Here is a 14118-nt window from a genome sequence, read left to right on the forward strand (position 1 = left end):
AAAAGTCGATTTATGACGTTTCAATATATTATACTCGTGGAGCCTCCATACCGAGCATGACAAAACTCCGGTGCCGTTTAGTCCAACCATCATCACAATATCAACGTCAATTAGCCATGACAAACCAAATTCTAGCCGATCGGTGATTTATTGCACATACATTGCCAGTCCATATACAAAATATATGACCTCAGCAAATAACATAGCTAAACCATCAAGATCAAAATAAAAATATACAAAATATTAGACGGAAAGGCAATCAATGTCGATACTAGTTTCTCGCAACCAGTAAAACTTATTATTCTCTTTTCTGTTTCATTTCTCGCTTTTTTCCTTTTTTTTTTCTCTATGTTTATATATATATATATATATATATATATTAAGGAAAAAATTAGTCACTTAAATAATATTTTTTTAAGGATAGAAACAACAAGGAAAAAAATATTATTTTTAATGTAGAAAATAAAAAATAAAAGAAAAAACATATTGATTAAGTGGAAAAGTAGAATGGGCCAATATGTTAGGAGCCCAGAAAACATAAAAAGCAAGGGAAGGACGAAAACCATTAGATTAGCTTTTTGATGTCTGCTTAATCACTTGTCCGAACTTAAATTCTTTATCCCATTGTCCACTGCTTAAAGCCATTATTCGGCGCTAACTATCACTTTCAGGTTTTCAAGAATCACCTTGTCTCCTCGTAGTATGTATCCATAGGGTCGTAGGTCTCACTAGCAAAAACAATCATTTAAATATTAATGATAAATTATTATTTATAGTTTCTATAATATTGTGGAAATAATTAGTTGAATTTTGTATTTTTAAGAATATACTAAATAATTTAAACAGCTTTTAAAATTTAATTAAAAAATCATTTCATTAGTTTTTAAGTAAAATGTGAGATATAAGTTAAAAAATAATAATGTGAGGATGTTTTAGCTGACTTTTCAAAATTTTAAAAATTATTTAATATATTATTTAAAATATATTAATCAATTAATTAATTAATTTTTTTATGCTACACGAATTAAATAATAATTTTTATATATTAAATAAAAAAGTTATTAAAGTTTAATTTTTAACATATTTTTAGTTACAATATTATAAAATAACTAAATAAATTTTATATTATTTTATTGAATGTAATCTTATTATATTTTTAGAATATATATTTATCGTTTCACCTACAATTTTAAATGGAATATACATTTCTTAATTATATATATACACTTACAAGTTATGACTCACATTTAGTTCTATACTTCAGAAGAATTAGCCATCTGTCGGATTTTTTAAGTAAAAAAATTATCTTCATGGAAAAATTCACTAAGTTTAACAATATAAACATTACTAAAATAAAATTGAAACTTAAAACAAACATTTAATTATGATAATTAAATTATAATATTATGATTGTTATTCAAAAGTTAAATGGTGCCTTTAAATTTTTATACAATGTTAAAAGATAATTTTATATAAATATCTAATTTAAGATGATAAATCAATAAGCAAATAACACATAAATAATTAAAATTTATGTATTTTAAAAATTAAAGTACAAATTTATGGGAGATTATGCAAATATATTTGGTTTTTTTAACTTATCATTAATTTATCATTTTTTATATACACCGCTGCATAAAGAAATTACTTAATATATTTTATAATTTTATATTTCATAAAGAAAATTCAAATAAATTATCGTATTAAAATTTTGAATTAAAAATTTATTATTTTTTATTTTAAATAAAAAATTATTGAAAAAGAAATCAATTAAAATTGATTATAAATTATATTAATTAGTTCCATGATAATTATAGAAAAAAGGTAAAATAAAAAAACTTATCCCCTTGTAGAGAAATCCGAGGCGAAGACACGAAGAGAACTCCACATTCTCATTTTAAAATGCAAGAAATAAGGCTTATCTGAAGTGTGCTGTGTCCGCACGAACTCTTCATATAAACCGAAGGATTAGACAAATCTCATCATCAAGAATCACAAATCACATGAAATATTCAAATCTAACGGCTATAAGACAACACCCCATGGCTGTCGCCATAAGGCTACACACGTCAGGTACACTTCCCACCAACTCTTCTGCTACATGCATATATCTCATTAAATAATTACATCCATGGCTAACTTTACCTTGCCATTTATACTTTATGCTGTACTCATGGGTTTCTATAGAAAACCCCACCACCAGTTTGCTGCATTCAACGCAAACTGGCAATCTTTGTCTTCGACTTCTCTACAGATTATTGTTTCGATTGTCTTCATGATCTATATAGGTCTTAATTTCAAGCTATCCAACCTTTTTCAGTTGGACCCAGTTGTTTCTTAAGCTTCTCCAGCTACCACCTTTTGCCATTGCGCTGATCAGTTGACGAGTGAGCTCCTTCTCTTTCTCCTTTAGCTCTCCTTTTTTATTTCCTAATTTTTCTATGCATGAAACGGTAAGCGTCAGTGATTATATATGTAGTCCAAGGAATACGGTTTTTGTTTTCTGGGTTTGCTTTGATTGTTTCTTGTTCCTGATGCTCGAAAGTTCGCTCTTTTTTTCCCCTTATTAAATGACCTTCTCTGTCTCTGTTTTTGTCCCTCTATCTCTCTTTTTATTTTCTAAATAGTTGGTTTCGTGATGCTTGATTGTTTCTTTGACTGCTAAAAGCTGCAGCTTTTCATTCGACGATAAAAAGAAAATCAGGATATAAACACAGCTGAGAGATATACTGTTCTGATAATCCCCCCTTCCCCTTTTATTTTGGTGGAAACGTTTCTCTCAGTGGGTTCTGATAATTGTAGGGAAGTTCCTCTGTAATTGTTATCTTTCTGCGATTTCGATTTTATTACAACCATTTTTTTAACTTGAAGAAATGGAATAAATATTTGTTATTGTTGAGGCTTTTGCCCGTGAACAAAATAGGCATAAAAATTTGGACATTTCCAGACAAGAAATAATAAATCCTTACTTGAATTGTCTTTCCATTCTATCCAAATTATAGCTTTTCCGTAGAGCATAGCACGAGTATCTCTTAAAGAATTTTAATTATCCTGTTTTTTGCTTGAGGAATATTTTTAGGCTTGCAGCTGGAATGGCTTCAATGCCCTTTTTCTGAGAGACCCTTCCGCCCCCCGGAGGCCAGGGGACGATATTTGAGCTTGTCTTGGTATCAGAAGTGGGGGCTTTATAAGCAAAGTAGCAAACTTGAACTTATTCTGTTTTTGCTTCTACATGATTCTTTCTATCATACAATTGAAGCTGAGACTTGTCATTGAAATTATGCAAAAGCTTTTGATTTATAGATAAGACATGATGCTTCCTTTTTCACTATTTTGTGTATTTTTCTTACAAATGCGTTTCTTCATTTCTGTTTGTTTCTTTAAGTCTGTGAAGTTATGATTGATTTTTGTTTTGCTGCATTGTTTTGTTAGATATTCTGAAAGATGGATTGTAGTAGACTTAATATGAGGGCCCTTTGCTCTGGTTCAACACCATCAGAGGAGTCAGCTTTGGATACTGAAAGAAACTGTTGCAGTCATCCTAGCCTTCCTTCATTAAGTCCCCGAACTCTTCAACCTTTTGCTTCTGGTGGACAGCACTGTGAGAGCAACGCTGCTTATTTCTCATGGCCTAGCTGGCGGATGATTGATGCCGCAGAGGAGAGGGCAAACTACTTTGTAAATCTGCAGAAAGGGGTTCTACCTGAAACTCTTGGTCAGTTGCCAAAAGGGCAACGGGCAACTACATTGCTTGAGCTCATGACGATTAGGGCATTTCATAGCAAGATCTTGCGATGCTACAGTCTTGGCACAGCTATTGGATTTCGTATTCAACGTGGTGTGCTAACCGATATACCAGCCATTCTTGTTTTTGTTTCCAGGAAAGTTCATAAGCAGTGGCTCAGCCCCATCCAATGTCTGCCCAATGCTCTTGAGGTAAGGAAGGATGTCTATTGTTGTGTCTTTGATCCAGAATTTCATGCTTTTTCAGGGGTGAATTGCTTCTCAGTGACATCTAAACTTTTCCTTTTCGTTTTCACATGTTTCAATGCATAGTTTACTCTTTTTGGTTTCTTTCTCCAATTTCAAGCAAAATAAACATTGACCTCACTCTTTTCTCACCCTCTTTTTCTCTCCTATGATTACGCTGGGATAAATTGATCTGCTCTACCATGGGGTGACATTGTAACATTTTCCTATGCCTGTTCCATGTCATTTTACTTGTTATGGAACTCTGAACTGCTATTACAATGCATGTTTAATTATTATAATCAGGGACCAGGAGGTGTATGGTGTGATGTTGATGTGGTTGAGTTCTCATATTTTGGTGCACCTGAGCCAACTCCCAAGGAACAGTTATACACTGAGATCGTGGATGATTTGCGTGGAGGTGACTTGTGTATTGGTTCAGGTTCTCAGGTACTTAAAATACTTGTAGTCCCTGCACCATATCCTTTTGTGTATAGACTAAATGTGTAATTGTTGCCTTTGTACCCAATATATTATTAATTCTTCATTGATTCGCAGCATATAATGATCATGACAGGAGTTGGATTTTGATTCGATTTCTACCTTTTCATGTTGTTTATCTGTTTTGAATATAATACTCCCTTTCATGTCAAAAAAAGGCTTCAGGTTGAACATCTGTCTTACGATGATTGCTTTATAGAATCTGCGTAAGGGCCATTGCCTGGTCTCTGCTGAAAAAGTCCGATTTCAAGGGACATATGTTTGAGTCCTGAAAGTAGCCATTTTCATGTAAATATAAGGGATGGATTGCCTCCTGATTGTCCTGTGCAGAATGCACCTTTAGTGAGATCATAACTGGGTGATGGCTTTTGCAAACTATTTCATGAAGAAAATAGTTGAACATTAGTTGAGTAGTATCTATTTAATTGATTAATAATTTAAAATTCCCATCTCATGAAATGGGGATCACAACTGAGTTATTGCTTGTGCACAGGTGGCAAGCCAGGAGACTTATGGAACATTGGGTGCTATTGTGAGAAGTCAGACTGGCAGTAGACAAGTTGGGTTTCTAACGAATAGGCATGTTGCAGTTGACTTGGATTACCCAAATCAGAAAATGTTCCATCCTTTGCCCCCAACACTTGGACCTGGAGTCTATCTAGGTGCAGTGGAGAGAGCTACTTCATTTATCACAGACGACCTTTGGTATGGCATTTTTGCTGGAATAAACCCTGGTAAGCAGATTCCAAATTGTAGGCCTAATTATAGCAACCATATATATATTTAATGAAATGGAGATTACATTTGAAAAACTCTGCAGTCCAGGGGACATTCTGGTGTTAAAGCTGATTAAGAGACTGTGTGGTAGCTTCGAAATGAATAGGGCTTTTTTCTGTCTTTCATTCTGACGTTATAGTACTTAGATCCAGTAGTTCAACATAAGAACTTTACACTTACGAGTTACTGGTTGGCACACCTTGCAGAGACATTTGTCAGAGCAGATGGGGCATTTATCCCATTTGCTGATGATTTTGATATGTGCACTGTAACCACATCTGTGAAAGGTGTAGGAGAGATTGGTGATGTAAAGATTATAGATTTGCAGTCTCCAATCAGCAGCCTTATTGGAAAGCAGGTGATGAAGGTTGGAAGAAGTTCTGGCTTGACAACAGGAACTGTATTGGCCTATGCCCTTGAGTACAACGACGAGAAAGGCATATGCTTCTTAACTGATTTTCTTGTTGTAGGTGAAAATCAGCAGACTTTTGACCTTGAAGGAGATAGTGGAAGCCTTATCATAATGAAAGGTGAGAATGGCGAGAAGCCACAGCCTATTGGGATCATATGGGGTGGTACTGCTAATCGTGGCCGACTTAAGCTGAAAGTTGGTCTGCCTCCTGAAAATTGGACTAGTGGAGTTGATCTTGGGCGACTTCTCAATCTTCTTGAACTTGATCTCATCAATACCAATGAGGGGCTTAAAGGTTTGCCTTTTGAAATATCACTGCTTGTCTACGCCTGTTTATTTGTTGTCTTGTTTGATTTACTCATTCTTATGATTAAATTTCTTTCTATCTTTATTTTTGTTCACCTAGACTCCGATGATTTGTGAAATAACTGAACAAATCCCTGGGTGTGTGTGTGTAGATTTCCATATTGTTGTAGAAACTCCAATATAAACAAATCAGTAGAGGCATGGAAGAGTGACTATAGGCTAGCTAGTATGATTTTATTGGAAAACTGATTATTATTATGCGGCTTTTTCATGATTCTACATTATTATTATTTATTTTCTAATTTCCCATTGTTTGTTTTTGTATTTATAGTGGCAGTACAAGAACAAAGAGCTGCATCAGCAACAGCAATTGGCTCCACAGTGGGAGACTCCTCACCCCGAGATGGAATGCTTCCTAAGGACAAAGTTGAAGACAAATTCGAGTCATTAGGTCTTCAAATTGAGCATATCCCTTTGGAAGTAGAACACAACGACACAGAAATGAACCAATCGCTCGTGGAAAATGAATTTCATTTAGAAGATGGGATCAAGGTAGCTCCTAGTGTTGAACTTCAGTTTATTCCAAGCTTCATAAGACAGTCCCCTCTGCATAAAAACAACTTATCAGAGAAGGCAGTATCACAGAACCTCGCTTCTCTAAGGAATGGCTGTGATGAAGATGCGTGTGTTTCATTGCATTTGGGTGACAATGAAGCCAAAAAGAGGAGATCAATTGCTTCAACTAGTATTGAGAAACTGAAGTGAGTCGGAACAGTAGCTTGAACTTTTAGGTGTATGATTTTGCATTTTGAAACTTTTCTTGTACATTGTGTTGTATGCTGCTCAAGCAAATGGGCAGTGAGCATACTAATTCAGGATTTTACCTGGTATGATGACTTCTCAACTTTGCTTTCGCAAAATGATGTCGTGAATTTAAATGAATTTTTGTAGGTAAAAGAATCTTAACTTTCAAACACGCTGAGCAGGTTTTCATCGTCCTCTGCAGCACATATAATCATGAAACACTGACATGTCAACTGCTCGTAAATTTAAAGGTCCATACTCCTGGTGATTTTCATAATTCCACTGAATGGAATGTTCGTTTTAAAAATTTTATTTTAAAAGTGAATTATGTTAAATAAAGGGGACTGTCCTTGTAATTTTTATTTTGAAATAGGAATTGGGCGTAGAATATGAAACCTTTTAGATTTAGATTTAGTCATTTGGTGGCTTATTACTCTTACATATTAAGTCTATGAGTTCGACTCTTGACTTTTACAGATTAAGTTTATGAGTGCGACTCTTAATTCTTACATATTAAATCTTACAGATTAAGTCTATGAGTACGACTGCTTTTATAATTTTAGATTTAGTCAATTAGTCGCTTATTTATCTTACAGATTAAGTTTATGAGTGCAACTCTTACAGATTAAGTCTATGAATGCGACTCTTACACTCTTACAGATTAACTCTATGTTGCTTCAACTGCTTTTATGATTTAACAAGTTGTTTCGTTGACATTTTATTAATTTATTTTATTATATAGTTTTAAATTATATTATAAATTTTTATTAATATTTACATTTTTAGTCATATTCAAATTATAAAAAATTTGGTTTAAAAATAATTTATAATTTAACATTTATTTGAGTAAATTTAGCATTTGTTTTTTAGAAACTAACTCATTAAAGATATTAATTGTAAAATAATTTAAAATGTTATATATTTTAATTATAAAATTTATAAACAATTAAAAATTTTCCAATTTAATTTTGTATGAATTTTTAAAATAATACTATATCTTATAAGTGCATTTTTCTAAAAACTTGTCGACCAGAGATCCAACTCCAAAGAAGAGCTGTGAAGCACTGGACAGATAAAACTCACCTGGTTCTTGCCCCTTCTTTCTGTCGCACAATTTCACCGTAGGGGTTTACCCAGGGTTTCTTGTCCACTGTTGTTGCCTTTGTATCCATGGTGAAGCCAAAGCGAGGCCGTTCGCCGCCTTCCGGTTCTGGCTCGGGTTCGTTGTCCAGGTCCCGCTCGAAGTCACGGTCACGCTCTTACTCTGGTTCAGATTCTCGCTCCAGCTCACGCTCCCGGTCTTTGTCCTCCCGATCTCGTTCCAAATCGCTCTCTTCATCCTCCTCCCCTTCTCGCAGCCTCAGCTCGGGTAGCCGCAGCCCTACTGCTCAGAGAAAGAGGTACTGACTTTTTTGTTTCTTTTTCGTTGTTTACATTTTAGAATCTGAAAGTTTGTTTGGTTACTGTGAAATTGGATATTCTATTGCGAAGATACAGACATTCTTGTAGTTGATGACTAAATGGAGGAAGTGTAGGAAAAAGGAAGAAATTAGCTTTGAAACCGTTGGACCTACTGGACTTAAAAGTCTAGGTTCTTCATTCTTTGTGTGACTTCTCGAGTTTAGCTGAACTGATCTTTTTATCATATGAGAACATAATTTTTAACAGTTCTCTGGAATTTAACCAATCAACGCGTCTGTGTAATTTACGTTTGTAGAACTTTGTAGGAGTCGAAATGAAGTTCAGGACTTGAATATAGAGAGATTGGGATATTCCTAAGCTTTTTTTTTTTTCCATAATAATTTTATTTTTGTACATTTATTTATTTATTTTTTAAAATTGCACCCCTCTTTTCCCCAGTTCTGCTGTAGTGGCTAAACGAGGTCGTTCTCCAGACCTGCAATCTAGAAAAACTTCTCCGCCAAGGTAAATTTGATATGTAAACTATAGGAACTTGGGAAATGGTTGAAACATTTTTTTCAATTTGCCATTTATACCTGCATGGCACTGATTTCAGGAAGATTTCTCCCATTCGTGAGTCTCTTGTTCTTCACATTGACTCACTCAGCAGGAATGTGCATGAAGGCCATTTAAAAGAGATATTCAGTAAGTTCTGTACCTTCTTTTTTTTGTCCTTACAAAATCTATATGCTTTGTATTTTGAAATGGTTGACATAACTTGTCTATTTTTTTGTGTGGCAAACACAATCCGCATTTTGCAATCATGTTAGTTTTGTAACGACAGACATCTAGTTTTTCAATTAGGTACGTATGCAAAATTTGAGTTTCCTGTGAAATGTGTAGCTCCAATGCGAATGAGCAAATGAGGCTTGCATCTTAAGCTCATTTGTGAGAGTTTCTAATTGCACTGAGTGTCTAATTGTGAGCAGTAAGATATCCACCAAATGGACTGGTATATGAAAATTCCAATGTCCGCATTTGCAAGCTGTTGGACCATTGGAGAGTGAATGAGGAGTATTTTTTTTGAAACTTTGCCTTTAAAGATAAATGGTCTGTTTTTTAATGAGTATGAAGCTAAGGAGGGTGTGGGTTTTAATTGCGGACCAGTTGGACTTGTCTATTAATGATCAATTTTTTTAGTGCCTACTAGCTTTTACTAGTACACAAAAAGTAGTCTTTCCTTATTCAGTAATTCAATCTTTGTTGATGACTGTTTGATAAGGCTTATTTGGTTAGTGAAAAATTCTGATTTTCTGCCTACCAAATGTATGCTACATGGATGGTGACTGACTGATTGTCTAGGACATTGAGTCGGTTCTCTCTCTCTCTCTCTCTCTATTAGTCTGTTGATGCATATTTCTATTGATTGACCTTTTATCTTTCTTTGTTTTTCCTGTTACTCAGGTAACTTTGGTGAGGTTGTACATGTGGAGCTGGCAATTGACCGTACTGTAAGTTCTTAAAAGTTGTTATATTCATACAGTTGGAGGCTTGGAGCATTTTTTTGTTTTATCTTCCTAGTGCAATGACATGTTTCACTTGCATAGGTTAATCTTCCCAAGGGATATGGATATGTTGAATTCAAGGCAAGGGCTGATGCTGAGAAGGCCTTAATATACATGGATGGGGTAATGGTTACGGAGATGTGGGATTCAATGTAGTTGGTTCTATGCAACCACATTATTTATGGTGACATGATCTAACTGCCTTGATGCAGGCCCAGATTGATGGCAATGTTGTTCGAGCAAGGTTCACATTACCTCCGCGACAGAAGGTTTCACCACCCCCAAAACCTATTGCTGCTGCTCCAAAGCAGGATGCTTCCAAACCTGATAATGCAAGTGTCGATGTTGAGAAGGATGGACTAAAGAGGCAAAGAGAATGTATGTTTGAATATTTGTATGTTATGGAGCTTTTTGTTATTTTCTGTTTGCAAGTAGTTATTGTGTCTAGTTGATGTCAGCTTCTCCCAATTGTAAACCCCTAGCCTCACCTCGAAGAAGAATGCCTGTTACTCAAAGAGGTGGATCCCCTAGACGTCTTCCAGATTCCCCTGCACGTCGACGTGCTGATTCTCCTCCATGTCGGCGAATAGAGTCTCCTCTTCATCGTGGGGATGCACCACCAAGACGGAGACCAGCTTCCCCAGCTCGAGGTCGTTCTCCATCTCCACCAAGGCGTTATAGATCCCCTGCAAGGTTGGCTGCCTGCTAAACAACTTCTTGCTCAATGTCATAAGTAACTTGAAATGGTTGTTGACCAATTATCAATTCTGCAGGGGCTCTCCCAGGAGGATTCGTGGTAGTCCTATCCGCAGACATTCTCCTCCAAGGCGACGGTAATTGTTTGCTAATTAAACTATTATGTTTCAAAGCTGAAATGCCCATCCTGATAAACATTGGAAGTTATGTTTATTGAGCACCAGGCTGAAACTTTGTTCCCTGATTAATAAAATGTTGATATTTTATACATTCTATTGTATTTGGCTAAGCTTGATTTAAAAAAAAATATAGGCTTGGGTGGCGCCAGGCTTAGGTTAAAAGACCCAGCCTGATTTGGCATGGTCTGAACCTGGTCCAGCCTGCCTTTTGAAGAGGTCTTTATCCAAAGTATGTTTTTAGTAATCATAAACCATTAACCGTAATGATTGATAAAATATAATTTCTGAGGAATTGGTAGGAAAAATACAAGCTAAGCAAATTTTTAACTTTTTTTCCCTTTATCTCAGTACACCTCCTAGACGAGCTCTTAGTCCTCCAAGAAGGTCCCCACTTCGTCGACGTAGCCGCTCTCCAATTCGTAGGCCTGCTCGCTCACGTTCAAGATCACCTGCACCGAGGAGGTAAGTGTATTGTTTATCTGAGCTGTTTTATGTTTGAGAGAATCGAGGTACCTATTGAGCATCAGTTTGATTCTTTTTTATGCATTCTCAATGTGTTAGCATTGGCTATGTGAGGATATAAGAAGGATATCTTTATATTACCTTTTTATCTAAGCCTTTCAATTTCTTCTTTTCTATATTATTTCCACAGATGATGAAGCTATATTTAGGATGTAAAAGGAAGGTTGTTGTAGAAATTGAATAGGATAGTCTTTTTTAGGATGGATAAATGGCTTCACAGATGAGGTGTGCAAGCCTCAGTAAAATCCAAGATGACAGTTGTTTTTTCTAATGGATGTTATGTATAAGGGTGTGCTTAATTCTTGGAGGTCCTGAACCATAGAACCATATTGTACCAAATTGACTTATTATATTGTTTTGGTTATTCATTAAGAATCGAACCAGAACCATCCCAGAGGACCTGAACCCTTATTGAACTGGAACCCAACAGAATTGATTTCATACACATCTTTTCTAGGATTTTTTAGATTATATATTTTCAATATAATTATATATATTTGTATGCAATTAATTGTAACGTATGTATATTACAGCCATTATTTTATATATATAACATTATATAAACTATCATTATCTTTCATTCATGTACTTTTCTTAATTACTCTTATACATCGTCACTTTATCATTCTTATTGTAAGTGTGCTACATTTTATAATATGTTTAATCCTTCATATAATTAAGAAGTACTAAAATGTATGAAATATGATATACTCATACTACTATGTTTAGTTATTTATAATAATGTATAATTAAATATTATAGAATTCAGAAATAGTTCAAGGGTCCAACCTTAAAACTTAAATGGCAATTCAACATACTTATCACGAAAATAGTTGTATAAAATTGTTTCAAGATACGAACCCAAACTGGATTCGAGGAATTGAGAATTAAAACAATGAAACTGAAATTTTGGTTCAAAATTATGGTTCTTAAACTAAAACCACACGCACCAAGTGGGAATCAACTTAGTTTAGTGGGGTAGGATGAGGAAAATTCAGTTAATACGGAAACGGACTAGATTAGTAGGGAGAATTTTGAATTTTGGTTTGAAAGCAGATGGAGATGTTGTGAGAATAGATTTTGAATTGTTGAGAACTGAAGCAAAGGGGAGGAGGGGGAAGCTATGTTTAGAACAGTAGACAGGAAAGGTTAAAAATGTTGTGGGAACTTCTATGGTAAATTCTTAACTACCAAGAATTCTAGTTCACTGCCAGTTGCAGGTGACTATTATATATTAAGTTTTTTACTCTCTATATCTTTTCATCTCACAGGATTGATCCTTTTTCCTCGCTGTAAGAAACTTATGATTTTTGAAGTTGAATAACTGCCGTGTACCTTATATTATTTTTTATCCCATCATTTTTTTGCGAATTTTCTATTGTTGCTAAGCCACCTTTGTCTGCATGTCTTACAATTTTTGTGATCATGTTGTATAGCAGAGGCCGAGCTCCTGCTGCAAGACGTGGGAGGTCATCATCTTATTCCAGGTCGCCTAGTCCACGCAAGGTTTGTCATTTGTTCCTTTGCCTAAAGGTTTATTGTTATTATGCTAGGAAAGGATCTCTGTAATTATGTAGTTGGTTTTACGTATTTGATCATGATAGGTCACCCGCAGGATATCAAGGAGCCGAAGTCCTAGAAGGTGAATTTTCTTTTTTAAGAAAATCTATGATCATGTTTAAGCACACATTGTCTTGCTAGCTCATATGAGATTTCATTTGTTTGAGGTTTGTTAAAATCTAAGTTTTGCATGATATAATGGCCAATACATTCTATGAAGATATTCTTGTTCGACAAAATTCCTTCCAAATTCTCTTTTTGTATTGGATTATTCAAAATTGTTTGAATAAATTTTTAGTCTCATAATGCCTAGAAAATGTGCACACAATGCTTCCCCCTTTTTTTCTCCTTTTCCTGCTATAAAGAGAATGCAGGAGGCTTGGGCTAGACACTGTAAGGAATAAGTGGGATGGGTGATATGGTAGAGAAAGTGAATGGTTGAAGAAGTGCGAACTGTTGAATGAAAGGCTCTTAGCTAGAGAACAAAAATATGGTGGGCTTTTGGGTGAGAGGATGCAAGGGGCTTGTGCAAGTTACTAAATATCTGCATGATTTTACTATGAATTCTTTCCATGTATGGTTAAAAATTCTGTTGGACTTTCTGGTCTATTGTAATGTTGTATTTTTGGTGTATATTTTGTCTTGGTTACAATTCTTCTTTAAGGTTCCATTTATTTCATGAAAAATATTTTTTTGAGAATATTTTCTGCATATCTGGTGTTTGGTCAGAGGAAAAATATAACTTTAATGATCTTATCAACACTCTCGAACTTTTTATACATAAATGTTATAACATTTTTTTTTTAACATTGCAACCAAACAACTGAAAGGAAGTTATTTCTCTTGGAGAATATTTTCCATATACAAGTTTTCTACAAAACAGTCTTTTAACATTTTCTAATTTCTTCTTAAAATAACTAGAGATGCTTCTTGTATAGGCCTTTGAGGGGAAGAAGCAGCACCAGCAACAGCAGCAGCTCACCACCTCGTAAATCATAGGTAGTATTTGTGGCAATCTCTTCCCCCTCTCCCTCCTCTATATCTATGAGTACTGAACTAGTTAAGGTCTGTTTCAGTATGGAAAAATCCTTTGATGGCTTGTGATGTAAAACAGTGATAGAAGTTAATACTGTTCTTCAGGATTGTTTGTTTTGCTTCATGGAACCATGCTGTGCGTGCTAGTTGCCAGTATTTGTGGAGAATTATCTATTACAGTTTAGCTGCTTTTCTGTTGAATTTTATGCCTTTTTTCCCCCCCTCTCTCTCTCCCCCTCAACAGTGAACAAACTTTAATTGTCTCTACAAGTTGGAATTTTTAATTTGTACACAATAGAGGAGAGAGTAAGAACGAGTGAGAAACTTCTGTTCCTGAGTTCTTCCAAGCAGCAGCGGCCTTCATTTACCATTTGATTGCAGCAGAATTTCA

At 34.9% G+C, this 14118-nt stretch overlaps 2 protein-coding genes across 7 annotated transcripts; both read left to right on the forward strand.

Annotated features, from left to right (window-relative positions):
* Window positions 1-2141: 2141 nt before the first annotated feature.
* LOC110616584 (protein NARROW LEAF 1) lies at window positions 2142-6885 on the forward strand. Of its 2 annotated transcripts, XM_021759006.2 has the most exons (7): window positions 2142-2387; window positions 3080-3196; window positions 3433-3936; window positions 4276-4419; window positions 4964-5204; window positions 5454-5954; window positions 6297-6885. In XM_021759006.2, the coding sequence occupies exons 3-7, from the start codon at window positions 3445-3447 to the stop codon at window positions 6728-6730; spliced, it is 1812 nt and encodes a 603-aa protein (XP_021614698.1). In that variant the 5' UTR covers window positions 2142-2387; window positions 3080-3196; window positions 3433-3444; the 3' UTR covers window positions 6731-6885. The 2 variants fall into 2 exon arrangements, with proteins under 2 accessions (XP_021614698.1, XP_021614696.1); XM_021759004.2 differs by lacking the exon at window positions 3080-3196.
* An 895-nt stretch (window positions 6886-7780) lies between these two features.
* On the forward strand, window positions 7781-13928 carry LOC110617766 (serine/arginine-rich splicing factor SR45). Of its 5 annotated transcripts, none has more exons than XM_021760756.2 (12): window positions 7781-8169; window positions 8630-8695; window positions 8787-8875; window positions 9635-9681; window positions 9778-9858; window positions 9948-10113; window positions 10218-10428; window positions 10509-10568; window positions 10959-11072; window positions 12569-12638; window positions 12737-12774; window positions 13631-13928. In XM_021760756.2, the coding sequence occupies exons 1-12, from the start codon at window positions 7940-7942 to the stop codon at window positions 13689-13691; spliced, it is 1233 nt and encodes a 410-aa protein (XP_021616448.1). In that variant the 5' UTR covers window positions 7781-7939; the 3' UTR covers window positions 13692-13928. The 5 variants fall into 5 exon arrangements, with proteins under 5 accessions (XP_021616448.1, XP_021616446.1, XP_021616449.1 ...); XM_021760754.2 differs by having other exon boundaries at window positions 7782-8169; window positions 10194-10428; XM_021760757.2 differs by having other exon boundaries at window positions 7782-8169; window positions 10194-10428; window positions 12748-12774.
* Window positions 13929-14118: the final 190 nt, after the last annotated feature.

The sequence above is a fragment of the Manihot esculenta genome, chromosome 6 (genome assembly GCF_001659605.2).
Source record: "Manihot esculenta cultivar AM560-2 chromosome 6, M.esculenta_v8, whole genome shotgun sequence".
In the NCBI taxonomy this organism is placed as follows: Eukaryota; Viridiplantae; Streptophyta; class Magnoliopsida; order Malpighiales; family Euphorbiaceae; genus Manihot; species Manihot esculenta.